Here is a 22,527-nt window from a genome sequence, read left to right on the forward strand (position 1 = left end):
AGTTTTTACGTTAAGCAAAGAATTGTTCGTGCCAAAAAAGGTCAATATTAGAAAAATTGTCCAATTCAAAGAAAAATATATTTCCAAAGCTCTTGGCAGTTTTTGTTGATCAAAACTGAAGGCCGAATTCAGAGTTCATGGGAACGCTGTGTGTCGGAAAGCTTCTCAAAAGTTATTGCTTCTCTATGGGTGAGAACATCGTATCAGACAGGCTCGCAAAGAATTGGTCTACAAAATCAGGTGATAGTTCAACCAAGTTAGATAGCGCTGAAACTTGGCAGGTGTGAGAATGATTGCTGTCATCGAAGGCAGGACCAGCAATGCTCACAGAACGTTGTACCTGGATGATGTTGCTTTTGTCACTCGCTCCACTGTTACCACTTGGCTGTAGTACAGGAGTCTCCACGAATGCCGTCATCAGGATTGGTAGCCGCTGGGGACAACACAATGCGTGAGCCGTTATTGGACTTAGCAAAGTATCGACGTCCATTGGTACTGCTGATGGAAGTGAAAGACAGATGTCCAACACGCATTCCTCGCCGCAAAGCATACACCGTAGCACAGGTAAAATGCAATTTTGCCATATCGGTCTGAATGAAAGGAACCAGGTCATGTTTAGATCTCTTAGCCTGGCCAATCCGAGGACGTTAGTTATCCTGTCCCTGTAGCGCATTGCTAGGATTGTCTCTTCCATTCCCATGGGAGCTATGTCTGAGCCGAGGCTTGCCATAACGTAGCAGGATGGTCAAAAATAGAATCCCTGCGATGAGTCCCAAAAATAGTGGTATGCCGCCAAAGATGGAGTGCACAAAATTAGGAAAGATTCCCAAACTTGCCTGGAAGGGTGTTAGCAGTCCCGTAAAGACTGTCTTAAATATGCCTGGGATGCTTGTTGCACTAGACATGTTAAGGAGTTGGCTAAACATTTCTACGAAATGCACGGGGCAATTTGTTGATAAAAGGTCATGGACTTCAGTAGCCGTCCTTGCCACTAGAAGATCATACGTCTCTTTAGATGACGTTATAGGCACTGTTGTCTGTAAAAGCACAGATTTCATTTTGCTTAATGTATCAATTCGTATAGAATAGAGATTCAGACGAGGCCAGAGGGGAGTCACTATGTCTGGAGACCCGCTCGGGAACAATGCTTGCATACAACATTTGACCATGGACGTTACTTGTACTAGATAACTTTTCCCTGGCGCGAGGCCACAGCACCTGTGATCCGTTCTAAGAATGTAACTCCCGTTTGCGAGTTGCATAAAGAAGGGCTCTATCTGAGTTGCAGGTGTGACTAGCTGGTGACATGAGAGGTTGTTTGAATTTCCATCACATGCTCCGTGTAAATTAATACCCTGACACAAAAGTATACCGCTTAGTGAGTGTTTACAGTTGTCACCACTAAGAAATACATTTTTGTCGCTGTCACTATAGCAAGAATGAGTGTATGGTAATTTCCATTCGGATTTTACATATCCTTTACCCAATTGTTCATACTGGCCAGCAGGTATGTACTCAAGGCATTTATGAAATCGGAAAGTTGTTATCGGAATTGTGATAATTCCGTGTATTATCCATTCAATGACAGGACTCTCTGACATTGTCAATGGTAATCTCTCGAGTTTTTCGATGCTCAAGATTGTATAGTCTGCTCCTTTCTGTGCCAAACTGATCTGTTTATCAGTAAGGTTAAAAATGGAAAATAATGACGTTGTGTTGATTAAACGCCAAGGCACATAGCCTGAACGAAGATTTTGCAGCGTCCAGCCTAATTCTATAATAGAACGTAATTGAGACTGGCCATGTTGTAACATTAGCAAATCTCTGTCTATCACATCAAAGGCAGAGGATACAATATTGTCCAAAGAATATATTCTGGAAGACAGAGTCATTAACCCATTGTCTACTACAGAAAGTGATTTCTCCAAATTAATACGATCAATTTCTCGTATTTTTTCAGCAGTTTCAATTTGCTTTACTTTCCAAGCCTCGTTGTAAGCAGCATAGATACTGGTCGCTATGAAACGCTTTTGACGCTGTTTGCGTGGTCCAAGAATGAAGTCGCGCAAATCAGCACCATCTTTTAATAAAGACAAGTGTTGCTTAATTTCAGCCAGTGTGGATGTAGTTAGCCATTCTAGGCAGAGTTTCCCTACACTGTATGTGGTTATAATCCCTGGATGTTGTCTCTGGGAGTATCTAGAGTCTAATCTGGTCATTTTTAAACCCTGTGTTTTATTCAGGAACCTATCTTGACAGCTATTTGTGTCTGTAGGCCAGATTAACCACTTTTTCCAATCAGGATGTGTTCTGTTGAAATGTAAAATTTGTGACACGTCTAATTCAATATCAGCTGTTGTATTTTCAGGTATTGGCTTTGGTATAGACGGTGTTTTAAGGTCCTTGTTCTTAGCTAGGCCAAGACAAGATGTTTGGTGTACTGTGTCATTTAAAAACAACATTTGTTCTGGTATCATGCAGGTTCTAAACAGTGCTTCTAAGCCTTGCACCTGCCAATCTTTTGTACCCCAAATTGTTTTCGTTTCAATATTATTTTTCCAATAATCAAAACCAAATGTCATCATTTTGTCATAAAATGCTTCTGAATATATCAATTTAGAATTTGTCAGCATTGTTTTCATCCCTGTTTTATCTAACAGTTTATAATAAAACGTTTCTGCATCACTGGTGTTAAACCCTGAGAAGTATTTGAATTTCTCAAAAAATGCTTTAGAACTGCTTTTAGGTGGTGTAGAACAATGTTCCCATTGATTATACATAAAAACATTTCTAGGCTGTGCAGATTTATGCAGGTAATGATCCCCATAATGGGTATAACAGAATAACTGCTCATAACTAGATGAACCTTGTAAATAATCATGATCTGTGAATCTAGCTGACATTACTAAATCAGACATCATGTCATTAATACTGTTAAAGTCCCAATCATCAGAGAATGTACTTGGTGTCACAAAGTCACTTAAGGAAACCTTTAGTTGATGAGGATACTTCAGGATTTCGACCGGACCATAGATCTCATAGTCTGTTTTCTCCCATACTACCCCACCAGGTATTGGAATTGCTGTGACATTTACTGTTGACAATTCTCTTTTCTTCACGTGGGATGATCTGTGTGGTTTCAGGACTAGGTTGATGTTCTGACTTGCTGTGTCCATTCAATTGTAATGAACTTCCCTAAAATTAAAACTAAAATTAGGCAGAGTAGGAGTATGAATACCCCTGAGATAATCCAATGCTCAATCAACGGTGAATCCAGATATAGTTCTTTGATTTGTTGAAGGAGTCCTGTTGTATTTTCTTTAGAATACTTTTTAGTTTCTGGCATCACTTCGGGGTCGTTTAAATCTTCAGAGAAGTTGTCGAAGTTGATGAAATAACCAGAGGCAGTTCTGTCAATTGATGGGATTGTTCTTTCAATCTGTCTCTCGGTAGCACTTTCTGATGCCACATTAGTGTAGACTGGTGTTGTTTCTTGACGAACTGTTTCAATCTGTGTTTCAAGAGGCACGAGTTCCATGGCATTATTGCATAGTCCTTCATTGTGCACTGCAGGCTGATCGAATGTGATTAGTCTTTCAGTTTGAACCTCTTGGATTGTTGCAAGTTTGGGTATTCTGTTGTTTCTTGGGAGTCCACTGGGCCTACTGTTGATTATAGGCCACATGCTTGTGGTTTTACCAGATCGATAGACACGACTCTGTTCTCCTTTTTACCAGCAAGGGGTGGTAGCACAACTGATCTTGTTCCGGTGACTGCTAAGACAGGTACTGCTTTTCTGTAAGAAGGCCCAAATTCCTTCTTAACCGCGATCTTTTCTCTGACTAGATCCCCAATCTTTGGAATCCAGACAGGCCTTGCCTCGTCAGTGGTACTTGGCTGTTGCTTTAACTTTATGTTGCTTAATGATTTTCTTGTTTCATTCAGTTCCTGTAAAACAGCCAAACGGTCTTTTACTTCAAACTGCGTTGTTTCTTCTTGTACCACTGACATCTGACTATCGAGGTCCTGAACGTTCATTCTAATTCCGAACAATAGTTCGTATGGGCTGAAACCTTTTTGAGAATTTCTTGGCATGTTGTTAAGACTACTCTGGACACTTATTAAATGTTTGACCCACCCAGCGCCTGAACCTAATACCTTTGCTGTTATAGATTGCTTTATATCCCGGCTTTTTCTTTCTACCACACTTGTGCGACGGACAAGAATACCGCAACCCAATTCCCATGCTAGCCATGGCCTCCCTATAAGCTCGAGAGCTGAAAGCAGGACCCTGGTCAGAATGGAACGTGGTAATTGCGCATATGCCCATATGGACTCGCTAATCTTTTATAACCGTTCTAGCGTCAGCCAAGCGATGGTGGCCTCATTTTTTAAGTGCTTTTCGTCTTAAACGTTGTACACTGGGACGCGCTTCTCTTCTTTGATTGCGCAGATAGACCGCCTTATGCTGTCTAGAAGGGATCCTGAAACTACACTTGCCTGTTCATTACTGCGATCTCTATTGCAGTCTTCACAATTTTGAGCATAACATTGAATATCTATACTCATTCCTGGCCACCAGTACTCTGATTGCAATTCTTTCAGAGAGGCTTTGATTGTTTGGTGTTTCAGACCCAACCCCATGTGTGCTTCCAGTAGGAGGAAGCCCCTCCTGCTCCTGTTTGGAATTACTCTATCCCCCACTCCAGGGATTCGAGCAAAAGGAACGGAGTTTGCATCGATTATGTATGCATAATTGAGTGGATAGTTTACGGGTAGTGCTGCACAGTCGCCTTTTACGGTCGTTTTTACTGCCAGCATGGTTTCCCCGTCTATGTACTTATCTGTACGCTTTTTTGTGGCTACGGAAGCCGGTTTAGTTACTTCCGCGGTGGCTGTATTAGCCAATGAATTCCCTGCAACGTGAACGCCATCACTTTGAAGACTCTGTGCGTGAATCACGTGAGTCTTTTGTAGTTCTTTACTTAAAAGAGCTACCTCGTTCCAGAGCAATTTATGCTTTATTGTGGCACCTGTGTCATCTTTGTAGTCGTTTTCGATCCAACTCTGCAGTTTGTTGTTGTAAGAATTGACGCAAAAATGAGAATCGCACACGATAAGTGTGGGGAATTCGCGTTCTGCATTTTCGAGCGCCATCTTTAAAGATCTGATTTCAGTTCTTTGAACCGAACAGTACTTTACAGATTCAGTTTTTGTTACTTTCGGTCTGAATTTACCGCACAGCCAACGACCTTTAATGATCGCACATGCTGCATTGTAGGATTTGCTCTCTACATTAAAATGCTGTACAAAGCTATCTGTATAGATTATACAGGCGTATTGTGGGAGAGGCAAAATTTCGATTGGCAGAGGATATTCTTCTTCATATTCTAAATCATTCAGTTCTTTGTACTGCGGGGCGAAATAGTATTTCACGCCTTCCGCTCCTAGAGAATCTATGCACTGTATCCATTTCGGATCCAGTGACACTGTAGGCAGGTTTACTGGGCTGAATAGCGCCTCGAAGGCGGATTCCGCTGTAAGGATATTAATCCGTTTGCCGTGTGCTAGTTCTCGTTCATTTGTTAATGCGATTTGCACTGCGTTCACAATTTTTTCTGTGCGACTGAATGTTTTTTCTGCTTGTGTGTACAAGTGAGATTTAATTGAAATTGGTACCTTTTCTCCCTCGTTAGAGGTTAGGTACGTGAACCCGCATCTTCCTGAGATGACTCGGATTACAAGATCGATCGTGTTGTCACGTGTATCTAATTTTGTTTTTGCTAACATGTCTGTTTGCAGTGATCTCAAAATTTCTGTGTGTTTTTGAGTCCAATTGATTTGTTTTAAATCAGGTTTTATTAGTTCGTAGAGAGGTTTAACCCTCTCTGCGTAATTTAGAATGTAAGTTCTTCCGAAATTCAGAAGACCTAGTATTGATTGTAAATTCTTCAGCGTTTTTGGAGCTTGGAGTACAGCGCACTTCTCTAAGAAGTTGTCCGCTAGGCTTTTCCCTTCACTTGATAATTCGTACCCTAAAAACAGTACTGTCAGATGGGCAATTCAGGACTTTTTAAAGTTGAATTTGTAACCCTCTGCTGCGAACCCAAGTATAATGGTGTTCACTCTTTTCAAATGAGTATCCAAGTCGTCGTCTGTGAGATAAATATCATCTACGTAAGACAATGCTTCATCATCATAGATTTGTAGTAACTCTGTTACCCTAGCTGAGAATAGTCCTGGGCTGTTCTTGAACCCCTGTGGGAGTCGACAGATTTTTTTCTGTGACCCAAATGCGGAGAAAGCGGTCAGATATCTGCTTTCTGGTGCAATGTTTTGACAAAAGAAACCATTAGAAATGTCTAATGTCGTTTTGTACTTTTTCCTAACTATGTTATTCATTAGGGCTGCACTATGCGAGTTTTGTACTGCAAAAGTTTTGCAACATGTATTAAGGTGTCTGTAGTCCAAAACTAGACGATATGAATTGTCTGGCTTGGAGACAGGAAACAAAGGATTGTTCATTTGAGAGGTGCATGTTTCAATCACCCCCTGGTACTCAAGTTGATCTAAGATCTCCCTGACTTGTTTTTTAGCTTCTTGCTTTATGGGATACTGCCGTTGGGCAGTTGGTTCACTTTTTAGTTGGATTGTGTGAGGCGGTGAATCCTCATCCCATCCTACATGATTTTTATACAATGCAGGTGCCTGGGCCACTGCCCATTTCCTTGCATATGTGTATTTTTTGTGAATCGGAATGTGATTCGAGAAGGCAGGCATAATCACTTCTTCGCCACGAGGGCACTCCCTGACAAACTCTGGGGGCCAATCTTTTTCAGCTAACAGAATATCATAGCCTTTTGAGAGCTTATCCCAAAATAGACCCTTAATTTTCCTAGTCTTATCACCCTCTATACGCAATGTTATTTCGTATATTTTATGGGGCTCGCTAAGCCTGGCGTCGGCAGTTTCAACCTGAATGTATTCATTCGTGTCCACTGTCTCCAGATGACTCATCAAGATCTTGCGCGCTATACTGATTTCTGCTGCACTGTCCAACATTGTCAATGCCCACTCCCCGTTTTTCAACTGTGTCCTCAGTATTCTCGGCATGGTTGATTACTCTAATACTGGCTACCTTCTTTTTAGGAAATTGAGATTTCTTATTTTGAGCAGGTTCCTTGTCTTTGGACTTGGTGTGCTCTCCTGGGTCTGACCGTCCTCTTCTTTCCGAATTCTGTGGAAGAGATCGAGAGGGACGTGTATCAATACTTTGATATCTATCAGGTTTTTTTATATTATCCCTATTTCTAAGGTTATATCTTTTCTCAGAGGGCTCCCGTTGGGGAGACTGGCGTTCTCGAGTCGGAGTTCTTTCCCTCCGTCGAGGAGACCTTCCTCTGGACTGGAAAACTTTTTCCTTGGGAGTGGATTGTTTATTTCCATCCCAGCTCTTTTTAGGAGTGTTTGAATTATTTTTAATAAATAATTTTTCAGGATTTTCGAGCAGTTGGGGCTTTACCGGTTTTCCCCCCAAGCTGTCTCTACCTAATTCTTCATAGCATTTTTCTATGATTTTTGCAAGCTCAACAGGATCTTTTATATCTGTTTCCCTCAACTTCTGGCGAATCGCCACAGATGCTGCTTCTCCCTTTACGTTGGCTAATAATATAGCCGTGACCTGCTTGAAGTCTTTCAGTAATTTCATACCTAGATTTAAAGCGGGCTCTGGACCGAATTCATTTTGAATCTGTTTTAGCACGTCTGGTATTACCGCCATAGACGGAACACCGTGTGTTTTTGTGTAAATGGAAGCAAAGACTGTACCCCAAGTGTCACAGTCCTCCACGTGTGGTGCGATTCCCATAGGAAGGCAGATGGTCAAGATTCTGTGTTTCTCAATAGGGGTAGTATCAGGAAATACTGCCTCTATTTGAGTGATTTTCTGGGCTAACCAGAAAGGAATTTGTTCCCGTTTTACGGGTGTTTTACCAAGACATGACTGTATGTTCTGTGGTGTAATTTTATTTGTGTTCCCCTGATGAGGGGTCAGCTGGTGTGAATTAACAGCTGGCTGGACTGTTGCAGTCCGTATTACATATTGGACTAATTGCCTATGTATTTTTATTAATGTGTTTAGCTGTTCTAACAGCTCTTCTCTAGACATTCTTGTAATGTCAGGATGTGGTGTGTAGCTGGCTAGAACCGGCCACGTGGCTCCTGGTCTACCTAGTGGACCGAGCCTAGTTATGTGATCATTGTGTTTTAGGGCGCCATTAAACCAGAGCAGGTGCTCTTGAAATTTAAGTGGAATTTCAACCTCCTCGAAAGGGGCGTACTCATCCGGAGGTTCCTCTATTTTGTAATAGTGAAACTCTTGTGTTATAGCGTTTACCGCTGGAAAGTTTATCCATGAATAGAATACCTCTGTCTGCCGATACTCGTGAGCCTCTATCACGAAAATTACTGTACCACCTTGAGGTGGCAGTCCGTTTTCTATAAGTTTTGAAGTTATAGATCTTCTTAACTGGACCGGGATGATAATAGCATCCGGGTCTGCCTGTAGGAGACTCGAGTCCTCCTCTATTAGTATGGAAGCCAGCCTAGCTGCTTCTTCATTGTCTGACATTTTAAAAATGCAGTTTTTGCAGAGTAGGTCTCCAAGGAGACAAAGATTAGATGCACAATATTTTGGAACACTGTATCCTTCAACGTTGAATAAACCAGAGCTTTACATAGGAATCTCTTCCTACTAAGGTCGGACGGATTTTAACCTTTCACCCACTCCAGACGTCTATTGGAGTTTTTTACGGGAGAAAGGGGTGTGAAATATGCACGACTGAGTTACTCTATAAGTCTTGCGTTAGTTTATCGCCTTACCAAACGTTAGGGCGCCATGTAGTGTAGTTCCTAGTTTCCCACTAGGCCCTGCGCATTGGAATAACATAAACAGTAGTATCGACGTGGAACTGCGGATATTCCAGGCCTCCACTGACTATGCTAAACTTAATTGGGTTGTGTTACCAACTAGCTCAGAGGTCACTGGAAACTTTCTTCTCTGCATAGGAAGTGATCAGCTTCCTTGGCACAGACAAGAAGGGATTCAGCTTTCCAACAACCGTGCAACATGACAATTTTGCTCCTCAGATCAAGAGTCAATCTCTAGGGTCGTGTGAAACAATAGACATGTATTTCACTCAGTCAGTCTAGTGCAGTTTACTTTCACGAGATGTAGAGAATAGAGAGACGGGCGTTTGTCAATAAAAGGTTAACATTTATTGAACAGTCTTTCTTCTCATACAAGAGAAATGTATTGCCACAATTGCAATAACTGTTATTATAAAAAGTACGTACAGTAAGATAAGAATAGCGAAATAGAACTGTAAAAGCATTGATATGGTTTCTTAGCCATACAATGGTTTAAAAGTAATAAAACATATATACAGTCATATATACATTAGGCTAACATACTCAACTGGTGCTTCTAACTAAGCCTACCCCAGTGTGCCTGACCTAAGCCTAACACGTGAGAAGGGGAGTAAGTAAGTAGCTTAAGTTAAGTTGGTTTTGCCAAGGTTTGTTTCAAGAATTCTCGTTTAAGGGTTTAGTCAACACCATACCTCTGAATAGAATGATGGAGGATTGGTATCTCCTTCAGGGGTCTCTCTCGATATCCCAGTCACCCGCGAGGGTAAACTGGAAGCGCCGGGACTGGATTTCTCTACACGAGAAAGGCAGCGGCTTCTCTCAGCGCGTCGAGGAAGGAGGGGTGACAGCGTCCGCGGGCAGCTGGGCTGGATGTCTTCGCAGAGGACGGCTGCACGGCTCCTCAAGCGTACTGAACCATAGTTCGCGCTGTAGCGGCGATAATGGTAATCAGTAGCTTCACCACCACAGGATAGCAGGCTGCAGCGACAGAGTGCTAGTTTTTACCAACACGGGGTCATGCAGGCAGCTGGCATCAGCAACATGTTCGCTCATTGCTTAAGGCAACGTTGGTAATATTTATACCTGACAGGTGCCGGGTTTGACGCAAGTTTGCTGGACATAAGACGTCAATTAAAGATGTCACTAGGAAGTGACAGTTATCAGTTGCTCATTAGAGTTCCATTACTAATCAAAACATAGCAAGCGGGGATTTCCAGGTTTGCTAAGTTTTTATCTTGTTGAAGAACTCGGAGTGTTATCTAGGAATATCAGATAGTGACTGCTGCTCTGTCATTGCACTAATTGGTCGCAAAGGAAGTAGCAGAGAGTCATGCTGGAATGTGGCTCTGTTCGTGTGAGGCCAGAGATGACTTTTCAGAAAATCGCACTTGAACGGTTATGCCAATATAGGGAATAAAGGGCTTTATAGCCGAATAGGGGCATAAGGTCACAGTATCGATCAGGAACCTAGATAAGCACGCAACAATAAGCGTCCTGCAAGTCCAACGCTACCATCCAGTCTCCCGGGTTCAGGGCAGCTAAGACCTGAGCCAATGTCAGCGTCTTGAACTTCTCTTTCCGGAGGAAGCCGTTGACGTTCCGTAGGTCCAAGATAGGGCGTAGGCCCCCTTTGCCCTTCTTGGGTACCAGAAAGTAGTGGGAGTAACAACCACACCCTACTTCCGGCCCAGGAACGCGCTCGATGGCCCCTTGGCCAAGAGGGCCGTAACTTCCTCTTGCAGAAGTTGTAAGTGGTCCCCCGACATGCGGTGGTATTGCGGTGGCATGGCTGGAGGGGTCGTCTCGACGGGGAGGGAGTAGCTCCTTCGGACTATTTGCAACACCCACCTGTCCGAAGTGACAGTGCGTCAGTGGAAGTGGTGATGGCGAACCCTGCCCCCCACTGGCCTCACATGGGCCTGAAAGCATGGACTAGGAGGCTTTAGAGGTGGATGCTGCGGGGGAAGGTGTGGACTGGCCTCGTCCGTTGTCCCCGACCGCCGCCATGGCGGTTTCCACGGCCGCCACCGCGTTGGATGTTATTCTGCTGTGAGTGGCTGGCAGCATGTGTGGGAGGACCCCTTCCTTGGCCACGAAAGGAGTGAAAGGCACCCGTTTGCTGGTGCGGGCCGAGAGGCTCAAGGACTTGGCCGTAGCCCTGGAGTTCTTAAAGCGCTCAAGCGCATGGTCTGCCTTGTCGCCGAAAAGGCGACGGCCATCGAACGGCATGCCAATAAGAGTGTTCTGGACATCGGCCGAAAAGTTGGCGGACCTCAACCAGGCGTGGCGACGAATCGCCACCGTCGTTGCCATCGCTCTGCCCAGTGAGTCGGTGGTATCCAGCCCACACCGGATAGAAAACCGTGCTGCATCTCGACCCTCCGCAAGGGCTTGGGTGAGTTTAGTCCTGACCTCCGCTGGACATTCTGGCAGCACGTCTGCAACCGTGTCTGACAGAGAGTGGGTGTTGCGGCCCAAGAGGCACGCGGTGTTGACTGACCGCAGTCCCAAACTCAGGGAGGCAAATACTTTCTTACCGTATTGCTCGTACCTCTTGGATTCCCGATCGGGTGGGGACGTCGGGAATGCGTTCTGGGAGTTGGAGGCCTGGATGACCAGGCTCTCGGGGTTGGGGTGGGTGGACAGGAAGCAAGGGTCGCCCGGAGCCGGGCGGTGGCGCCTGGCCACGTTCCTATCTACAGGCTGACCTGTAGCGGGCTTGGACCAAGTGCCCAAAATAACGTCTGACAAGGTCTCATTAAAAGGCAGCAGAGGCTCAGCCGAGCTTGAATGCGGTTTAAGGACCTCAGTGAGGAGGTTAATCCTCACGGCGGCGACTGGGAGCTCAAGGCCCAAGGCCCTGGCAGCCCGCGTCAGCACCACACTATAGGCAGCCCCCTCCTCCGTAGCCACGGTAGGAGGGGACACAAAACCAGTGTCGGGCAAAGTGTCCAGACCACTGGCCTCCCCAAGCTCACCTGTCCAGTCCTGAGAGGGTCCTCGGACCCCTCCCAATCCTACTAGCCACCCATCACCTGGTACTCCGGTTCAAAGGATGGGGCCGGGAAATAGAAATAGAAATCTCCAAGCGGCGTCGAATACGGCGCCGCTCTGACGCTGGACCCGAATCGAGGGTAGGACCGGGGACGACGTCGTCCTGGGACGGCGCGGTGGCGACACCCTGGGGGCCGGCGCCGGTGAGATCGTTAGGTCGACCGACGACGACCCGGATCCGGCGGGGCCCTGCGGCGTCGGGACCGAAGACGCCGACGGTGCCGAAGCACCCGACCGCACCGGGGCCGAAGCACCCGGCCCGCTTGGGTACCCAGTTGGGGCCGCTTGGCCTGAAGGTGCAGCGGAACCCGACGGAGGAGTGAGCGACCTCACGGCCATGAGGAAGGCCTCGATCTCCTCCAGCGTCGCGTTCTGCCCAGGGTCCGGCGGGTATGGAGCAGGCCGCGACGGTGTCGCACGAACCCCCGGCTGCGTCGCACGAGCGTCGGGGGGGAGGGGGGTCAGAAAAGACATGTTGCCTTTTCGTCTTCTTGTGCCTTTTACCTGAGGACTTCCAGCCCGTAGACTGATGATGACTCCCGGAACTGTGGTGACTACGGCCCCGCGACCGGTCCCTCGACCTCCTTTCGGACCGGGACCTCGAGCGGCGCTGGGCTGACTGCCGGAGCTAGAGTGGCTTGCGGGACCGCTCCAGTCTAGCCTTGGAAGTCAGTCGGAGCAGGACTTGTCGTCGTGGTCGGGGCCAAGACAGTGAAGGCACCGGAGATATGGGTCGGTTACCGACATCATTCGGCAATAATAGGCGCAGGGTTTGAACCCGGGCATCCCTACCGGCACCGTCGGAGTCGAGAGATTTCGGAAGACGATCAAAAAGGATCGAAACAGTTAGTAAAACATTTACTATAGGTACAACTTTTTCCGGATCGGCGCGGAAAAAAGAAGAACTGACGTCAGCGCGCGAGGGCGGCGTCTAAGTACCCCGGTGACGTCATCCCGGCGCCAACGACGCAGACAACGGACGCGGAGCCGCAGACGGCACCTATCGACGCGCAAGGGTACTGCAACGCAAACGTTTCCGCATCCAGTTTGACCCCTGGGGATATTCTAAGGTAAAGAATCTACTAACCTGTTTCTTTCAGATACACTAGAACGCTGACCCCTGACTCCACCCTCCCGACCGGAAGTACAGCTCGGTAGCCCTCGTTACCCTCCACAACAATCGGGCAAGCCTGTGTGGACCGGGGTTGGGGCAGAGAAGTGAAGGTGCGGGGTGCAATATTAAAATAAAGGAGCAGGTAGGCAACAACACACAATTGTAGGCAACGGTGTAAAAGCAGTTTTTACAAGTTTAAAACTGAGGCAGTAGACTATAGCAGCTAGCGCAACAGACCATGGAGCAGCGCGTGTCCGCTGCGCGTCATGAAAGGCATGGCCCTAAATACACTAGAGCGTGGACCCCTGACTCCACCCTCCCGACCGGAAGTACAGCTCGGTCGCCCTCGCTACCCTCCACCACAATCGGGCAAGCCCGTGGTGGTAGGGGCAGAGAAGTGAAGCTGCGGGGTGCAAGATTAAAATAAAGAAGCAGGAAGCAACAACACACAATTGTAGGCAACTGTGTAAAAGCAGTTTTTAAACCTGAAGCAGTAGACTATAGCAGCTAGCGCGACATACCTTGGAGCAGCGCGCGTCCGCTCTGATATGAAAGCTTAACGTAAATTTGATCTAATTAATGTATTTTATTTATTTTATCTATACATCATCATAGCATCCATTCTATGCAGCAGAGATGTATTAAGCAATCATTTTTATACTATGTTTTTATGCGATCCAAATTAGTACTATGTCGCTTAAATGCTTTTTATCTTAGTGTTTTAGTGTGTATCTCAGTGTGTCCTTTTGTTCTGTCCCTAAATTTTTTTTAAACTTTATTGTACTTTTATGGCATGATTGACCAATAAATCTTTTATAGACATGCTTTTTGATTTCAACTGCCCTTGAAGTGGTGAAATGTCCTTGGTACAGGTTGATGAATTTGGGGAAGCTGCAAGTGACAGAACAAAAACATTTTTGCAAAAAGATATTCAGAGATCAAATTGCAAATAAATACACATTTACAGTGTAATGTACTTTTTATAAGATTGCTAATAAAAATGTTGCAATACTTACTGAATCTGCGTCATTCTCTTTTTTGGAATCACGTCTCAAGGGTTCATTCATATCCTCTTGACTTCGAAAGCTGAAATTTTGAATAGCTTCTGTCACTCCTCGAAGCGAACAGTAAATATCTTCAGAATTCATGTTTTCTGTATCATCCTCAAATGCACTAGTTAGTAGACAGGAAACAAGTATTGCAACTCTGTTAGTCAATTTTAATTATATAGCAAATGTTAATTACAAACAAATGTAATTTTCAAATTGTGCTCTTTCTAGAGTTAATGCACTGCTGAAAATGATATGTTATACTCTATGATTTATTGTAACAGAAGGACAAAGATGGAACGTGAACCTGTAATTGAATCTTATCAGGCTGTTGCTAATCGGTTACTAAACAATCTAAAATGGTGGTCTTAATATGATGTAAGTGTTCAATCTGTCAAAAGTGGACTTAGATTCAAGCGACATCGTTGCTTGGGATACTTGAGCAACCACAGATTACGGAGCATTACCTGTCAAGAGCAATGTAATTTCCCACTTTGTACCCGGATCACAGTACTAATGCAGTTTGACTGAATGGCTAAGTACTAGCTTTTAGCATTAATCTTTTCTGGGTTGAGGGTTCAAAAGTCAAGTCTAACTCCAAAAGGTGAAGGGGTTTATAAACTCCAAAAACAGTATAACTCATTAGTGAACACTCAATAACTTCAATGTTCAGCCTGGAGTTTCCTTTGTAAAAATAAATTAGTATAATACCAGGTAATTAAAATAAAACACCTAAAATATGCAAACAAAGAAAACCAGAAGCGGCTAGAGCTTTCTGAACCAGACATCCAACTCCAACATGCCTCTTCTGTGCTAGGCGATAGAAGTCTACTTTCAGGTCAAATTGAGTTTCATTAGTTAGGCATGAGCTGGGACTTTCTAAACGGAAAAGTCATTAACCATTATAAAGCCGTCCCACTGTACGTGCAAGGTTAACATCTTTCCCATCCTGCCTTTACCATAGATTTATAGTTATTATTTAATCTTTGATAAGGTCCCATAACAGTAACACTCATTTAGTCTCTAATTAGGGGGTCAAAGTATAGTAGAGCTTAGACACAGATCAAGGAATCTATAACTAACCTACGTTTCTTACAGATATATTGTTTCCGACGGTAAGTAACTTGTTCATCTGAAAGAAACAGTTCGATATAGATTCCTTACCTTAGAATAGATACATCAGCAATACTAACCCCGGAGTTGGGTCTGCGAACTAAGTTTACACCAGAAAGTCCTGGGGAACAGAACGGCCAACGAAGCTGTCTCTCTGGACTTGGCTGTCCAGGCAGTAGTGTTTGGTGAACATGTGCAGCGATGCCCACAAAGCTGCCCAACAGATGTCATTTAGGCGGACTCATCATCCCAAAGCAGTGGTTGCTGCCGTCACCCTGTTGGAATGGGCGCGCAGTCCCAGTGGAGTCTCCTTCTTTGCCAAAGAATAGCAGGCTTTGCTGCACAGAACGACCCACCTCGAGATAGTCCATTTGTGCACGGCCAGACCTTTCTTAGCCCCCACGTAACCAACAAAGAGCTGGTCGTCAACCCAGAATAGTTTTGTGCGATCCAAGAAGAAGGAAAGCTGACATTTTGGATCCAGCCGGTGGGGCCTCTCTTCCTCTTTTGAAGGATGCGGAGGCGGAAAGACAGTGGGCAAAGTGATGGTTTGGCCAATGTGGAAAGAAGTAACCACATTGGGAAGAAAGGAAGGTCTAGTTCTAAGGAAGACCGGATGGATAGCCAGAAAGGGAGGCTTGGAAGAAAGAGCTTCTAGCTCACTCACCCTACGTGCAGAGGTGATGGCCACCAGAAAGGTAGTTTTCAAAGTAAGAAGCCTCAGAGGACAGTTATGCAGCGTCTCAAAGTGAGCGCACATAAGATATGTAAGCACCAAGTTCAAGTCCCACTGGGCATTACGAAGGGAACAGGAGGAAATCGATGAGTAATGCCCTTTAGGAGTCTATTTACAACAGGGGATTTGAAAAGAGAAGGCTGATCGGGAAGCTGAAGGAAGGCAGAAATGGCTGAGAGATAGCCTTTGAGAGTGCCCAGAGCAGAGCCCTGCTGGGCCAAAGAAAGGAGGAACAAGAGAATCTCAGAGAGAGGGGCGGAAAGGGGATCCACAGCCCTTGCTGTGCACCATGCCACAAATGTGTTCCATCTGCAGGCGTATACCATCTCAGTGGAGGGACGCCTTGCTGACAAGACAACATCGCAGACTTCGGGAGGCAGGTCAAATGATGTCAAGTGGCGCCGCTCAATCTCCACTCAAGGAGGTGGAGGCAGTCTGATCGGAGGATCGATTGCCATTTTGAGCATCTCGGGATACGAGACTCTTCGTGCCCAATCCAGAGCCACTCGCGCCGAAAAGCGTCGCATAGAGAGTGCCGCCTTGGGAATTCTACTGAGCAGACTGCTGATATTGCGCTCTCTCTTCGATGGTGAATAGATCTAATCAAGGCTCTCCCCACTACTGAAACAGACCTTGAACCACCCCATTCATGATCCATCATGCATCTGCGGCTGACTTCGTCCGCCCTGGCGTTCAAAAAACCTTCCAGGTGTTGAACTACCAGGGATATGCCCTGATGTTCCGGCCATGTCTAGAGGCAGAGGGCCTCTTGACATAGGGCCCACGACCCCACCCCGCCTTGTTTGTTGCAGTACCACATGGCAGCAGTTTTGTCTGTGAACACCAGCACTACTCTTCCCCGGACAGAGGGAAGGAATGCCTTGGGGACAAGACAAATCATCTGAAGCTCCAGAAGGTTGATGTGGAGCCCGGACTCCGCTGGAGACCAGAAGCCTCTGATCTCCGCCTCCCCATGTGGCTGTCCCATCCCAGGAGTGATGCATCGGTCACCACTGTGAACTCTGGTTGAGGATGGGAGAGTGGTCTGCTTTTGACCCAATCCTGGTTTGTAAACCTCCTCTGCAATTGGTGTGCAGTGCCCTCCGAGATCTGGATGCAATCGGACAGATTCCCTTGATGTTGTGCCCACTGGAACATAAGGTCCCATTGCAGAGCCTGCATATGCCATCTGGAATGAGGTTTTACTTCAGCACGTTGATGTAGAGACCCAAAGAATGCAGGAGGTCAGCCGTAGTCTGTAGGTGGGAGACGACAGCCTGGGGCTAGCTGACCTTTAACAGCCAGGCATCGAGATATGGGAAGACTGGAACCCCTGATCTGCGCAGATGAGCTGCGACCACCGCCATCCCTTTCGTTAACACCCAAGGGATGCTGGTAAGGCCAAAGGGGAGCACGGTAAACTGAAAGTGCTCGTAGTCTACTGTGAAGCGCAGTTAACGCCTGATGGCCGGTAGGACAGGGATGTGGAAATAGGCATTCTGCAAGTCCAACGCTACCATCCAGTCTCCAGGGTCGAGGGTAGACAAGACCTGAGCGAGTAACAACATTTTGAACTTATCCTTCTGGAGGAAGCGGTGGACTTTACTGAGATTCAAGATAGGACGCAGGCCTTTGTCCTACTTGGGCACCAGAAAGTAGTGGGAATAGCAACCACAACCTCCTTCTGGGGCAGGAACGCGCTTGATGGCTCCCTTGGCCAAGAGTGCCAAAACTTCCTGTTGGATAAGGGCCAGGTGATCCTCTGACATGCGACGGTACAGTGGTGGCATCGACGGACGGGTTGTCTCGAAGGGGAGGGAGTAGCCCCTTTGGACTTTTTGCAAAACCCACCTGTCCTACGTGATGGTGCGCCAGTGGGGAAGGTGATGGCGGATCCTGCCGCCCACTGTCGTTTGGTGGCCCTGAAAGGTCGGCCTTGGAGGGTTTGGAGGTTGCTGCAGAGGGGGCAGTGATGGACTGGCCCTCCCACTGGCCCCAAGAACCGCGGCAGTGGTTCCCACGTCCCCTGCCTCGCTGGGGCTTAAAGGCTTGCGCCAGCCTCTATCGCTCTGGGTGGGACGTAGCAGGGCACCCCTTCCGTAGCCATGAAATGGGAGAAAGGTAGACTGCGCAGGGCAGGTGGGGGAGAGGCCCAAGGACCTGGCCATAGCCCAAGAGTCTTTAAAGCCCTCTAGCGCATTGTCTGCCTTGTCGCAAAAAAGGTGACGGCCATCAAAGGGCATGTCCATAAGTGTGCCTGGTTACGCCTCGATACGCCTGGTTACATTCAACTGTTTTTTCCGGCAATGTCCGGTACTGGACATTCCCGGAAAAACCAGTCGAATGCAACCAGGCATATCGTTGAATGGCTACTGACGTGGAAATCGTCATGTCCAGTGGGTCGGCAGTATCCAGACCACAGCAGATGCTAAACTTTGCTGCGTCTCTCCCTTCAGCAAACGCTCGAGAGAGCACGGCCCGGGCCTCCTCCGGGCACTGTGGCAGCACCTGCGTAACCGTGTCCCACACGGAGTGGGTGTAACGTTTCGAGCTCGCCGACACTCTGGCGCAGTTCCCGACATACAAGGGAGGACGAATGGACGAATGTAGACGGGCAGGCTGGCTAATAAACGTAGTTTGGGGGTTATACATGCCCGGTTAACTATTGAAATGAACGATAGTCATTCCAAGTTGTGACTCATCTGCTATTTGATAGTGAGCTACGTATGTCCCATTATTTTTTAACAAACAGAATATTGGGCCTAATACGTTTCTGAGGGGAGAACTGCCTGAATTCTAAGGTGAACTTCCTAATATTTTCAAGTGCCTACTAAAACACGGAGGTTAATACATTTAGTCTATGCTCTATTGGAACTCTCTCCGACTCTGGAGAAAGAAGGCTGCTTATACATAAAGTTGTACATATTGATTCTAGATGAAGAACAAGACATATATATAAGAATGTGTTTTTTCCTTGAGAAAAACACTTGGATTATTCTATCCGTTTGATCGCTGTTTTGGAACCTTGAGAGATTATTGAGTCCTGAGGGAGTTCCGAAAGAAACAAAACGCGTTGGCTGAGGCTTTTTAGAGATTGAAAAATAAAAGACTTAATTTTGACAAAATTGGAAGCTTTCTGGACTTTTGTCTTTGGTGCACCATTCTTGTCCTAAAAGTGGGTGTAACGGTCCAATAGACATGCAGTGTTTACCGACCACAGTCACAAGCTGGAGGAAGAAAACATCTTCCCAAAATGATCCAGCTTCTTGGATTCCCTCTCCAGGGGAGAGGTAGGGAATGCGCCATTGGACGTGGAGGCTTGTACTACCAAGCTCTCAGGGGTGGGGTGTTGAGAGAGGAAAGTGGGGTCGCCCGGGGCCGGGCGGTGGCGTCGGGCAATCATTCTGTCCACAGGAGCCACTGTGTTGGGCCTGGACCAGATGCCCAAAAGGATGTCTGTCAGGGCTTTATTAAACAGCTTTTTTAGTAACAAGAAAAAATGCCAATACTGATACCACATTCAAAATCCCAATCTAACATAAATGCATAGACAACTGTCCAATGCATTTGATGCTATTTAATAGCTGTTTTATTCACAAAAATAGTTTACAAATTATTCAGAATTCAAAAACATTTAAGACAAAATGTACAAACAATATAAGTGGACACAAGAAAAAGTGCACGGAATTCACACAGATGCTATCATTCAAACAAATTCAGTCGTTTCACAAACACACCTCATACATTCAACCTGCTCAGTACTAAAACAAACGGGGATTGACTACACCAGTTGAAAAAGCACTGGGTCTGCCAACAAATAATATTTAAAGCAATGATTGTTGTAAATACACCTTATCCACAATCATATGCAAATTTGAATTCGTTAATGGGTACGGTGTAATGTTGCCACAACAATTGCAAGACTAAATTTGAGTAGGCTCAGCCTTATTGATTAGAGCCAAAACCTGTTTTGTTATCGGGCTTTATTAAACGACAGCAGGGGCTCCGAAGAGCTCGCTGCCAGTTGAAGCACCTGTCAGGAGGTTAATCTTGAATGCCACTGTAGGAATCTTAAGGTGGAGAGCCTCGGCCGCCCTATGCAACACCACTGCTTATGACTCTCCCTCCTCCGTAGCCACGGTAGGAGGGGACAACATGGCAAGGTCTGGTGAGGTTTCCAAACCACTGGCTTCCCCCAGTTCCTCTCTCCAGTCCTGCTCATACACCATCTGGTCTGTTATAGGGTCTCCAGACCCCTCCCAGTCGTCCTCATCCTCCTCTGGCTGCCATTCTGATCTCAAAGAACAGAGGCAAAAAAGTACCCATCTGCGTCAGATCTAGGGTCGGTCGACACCGGTCCGACTCCATGTCTACCTCAAGGTGGAGGCTGGGTCGACGTTGGAGGGTGCCACAGCCGGAGGCGGATGTGGTGCCTGTGGAATCGGTGCCGGCATAACGGGGTTGAAAGCAACTGATCCAGATCCAGGGGGACACTATGCCGCCGAAGCCGCCGAAGTCCCAAGGCCCCCAGCCGAGTCCGCGGGGCCCGAAGGCTCACCGGCAGAGTAGGGCTGCCCAAAGGTGGCATGCATCGCTTCGTAGAAATTCCGATTCTAGGCAGGGGTCGCACAGGGTCCCGGAAATGGAGTGAAACCCGAAGTCGAGCCAGCAGGCTCCGCACGCTATGCCGCGGGAGCGGCACCACTCGGATCCCTCGTCGCGTTGGCCGACGGAAAGGGAGAAGTCTAAGAGCGACTATGCTTCTTCGACTTCTTTTTGTGCTTTGACTTACCTTACCCCGAGTGTGAAGACTTTAACCAAGAATGGTGATGGCTCCGCGACCGGTCCCTCGACCTCCTTTGCAACCGGGACCTCGAGCGGTGCAGAGCCGACTGCCGGGCCTCGAGTAGCTTTCGGGACCGCTCCCGCAAAGACTTCGGGCCATGGTCTGGCAGTCGGAACACGGCTTAGGTTCGTGGTCGTACTCCAGGCAGTAGAGGCACACGCGGTGCGGATCTGTCACCAACATGAGTCGGTTACAGGAACTGCAAGCCTTAGAGACGAGCATCCCTTGTGCACAAGGAGTCGCTAGACTCAATAACAATGAAGTCGACAAAAGTCGAGAAAAAGTTCAGTCGAAAATTGACTGGGGGTACCGCTCTCCCCAGATCTGTGCTTGCTGGCGTGGAAAAAGAAATAACTGACGTCAGCGCACGTGGAAGGCGTCCATGCAGCTACCGCAAATTCATCCCAGCGACCGGGACGCGGACGCAGTCGACCTACGCCACCCTCCGATGTACCAGGGTACTGCTGTCCAAAAACTTCCGGGGTCCAGTCTGACCCCTGGGGGGTTTCTAAGGTAAGGAATCTATAACTAACTGTTTCTTTCAGATACCAGTACACCGAAGAACTCAGGCTACAACTGACCACAAGATCAAGCTACAATTTCACTGCACACCGTTCATGGGGCGTGTCATATGGTAATCCCACTATGTTGCAAACCAACAAGTTTGCCTTGAAAAAGCCCAGCAGCTGTGAACTACAGAGAGTAAACAGTTGGTTGTGTCTGCCCTGAAATCCTGAATGAGGCCAATACCTTCGTCACTGACAAAAATTCAGTGAAGAATAATCAACATATGACCATATCATGATGGTCTTTTGAAAAGAAATACTGCCATTTAGTGATTGTCATGATTTAACTCGTGAGCTCGACCTCTTTTGGTACTCCTCCAGCATTGTTTGCTGCTCTGGAGGCATGCCCATTCTCTATTTCAAAATGATGTGCTTTTAAACCGATAGCTGCTTCCTCCACACCCCTCCGGTGCTTCCATTCAGGTCTTCTACCAAATGGAGGATTTCTTCACTCTCTCAATGAATCCAACATTTCATTTTTGTCTTCCCACATATACTGCAATCTGAAGCAGTGTCTCCCCTAATTACTGAACAAATTTGCAACAGAAATAAACCATGATCAGTATTTTGCCCATCTTTCTGCAGCTTAGTTGCCAACAGGTCCTGTTACAGTTGTGACAAAAGGTTAATTTAGCGACGCCCATTCAACAATTATAGTACCCGTTAGCCGGTTGTAAGTTGGAGGCATGGAGGGATGGGTAGTCTCAAAGGGGAGGGAGTATCCCTTTGGACTATTTGAAGAACCCACCTGTCCGATGTGATGTTTTGCCAGTGGTGAGGTGATGGCTGATCCTGCCATCAACTGGCCACCCATTATTTTGAAGAGACGGTCTAGGTCGGTTTGAAGGCTGAGGCTGGAGAGGCGTCGATCCGGATCCATGGGGGATCATTGGCACCGGAGCTGCCTACGAGGAACCCGATGGAGTCTCCTTTGAGACGCCAGGAGGGTCAGGGCGCTCAAATTTGAGGCACATTCTTTCAGCATGGCGGGGTCGCTTTGACTACCGGGAAGGTGGAAAAGTGCGGAGCCGCCCAAGGCGCAGGTTCAGCGGAACAAGGCATAGATCGCTGAGACTTCTCCATCACGCAGGTGGACGGACGGGGAGGAGTCTAAGCATGCT

General features: G+C 46.8%; 1 protein-coding gene across 48 annotated transcripts in view; it reads right to left on the reverse strand.

The window, feature by feature from the left end:
• The window catches only part of CLASP2 (cytoplasmic linker associated protein 2), a 1,795,600-nt gene that overhangs the window by 196,956 nt on the left and 1,576,117 nt on the right, over positions 1 to 22,527 (reverse strand). For all 48 annotated transcript variants that reach the window (XM_086964693.1, XM_086964694.1, XM_086964709.1 and 45 more), the window contains one exon: positions 14,113 to 14,269. In XM_086964693.1, the coding sequence (XP_086820819.1) occupies positions 14,113 to 14,269 (157 nt within the window). The remainder of the gene's footprint in view (positions 1 to 14,112; positions 14,270 to 22,527) is intronic.

The sequence above is a fragment of the Lissotriton vulgaris genome, chromosome 4_1 (genome assembly GCF_964263255.1).
Source record: "Lissotriton vulgaris chromosome 4_1, aLisVul1.2, whole genome shotgun sequence".
NCBI classification, from domain to species: Eukaryota; Metazoa; Chordata; class Amphibia; order Caudata; family Salamandridae; genus Lissotriton; species Lissotriton vulgaris.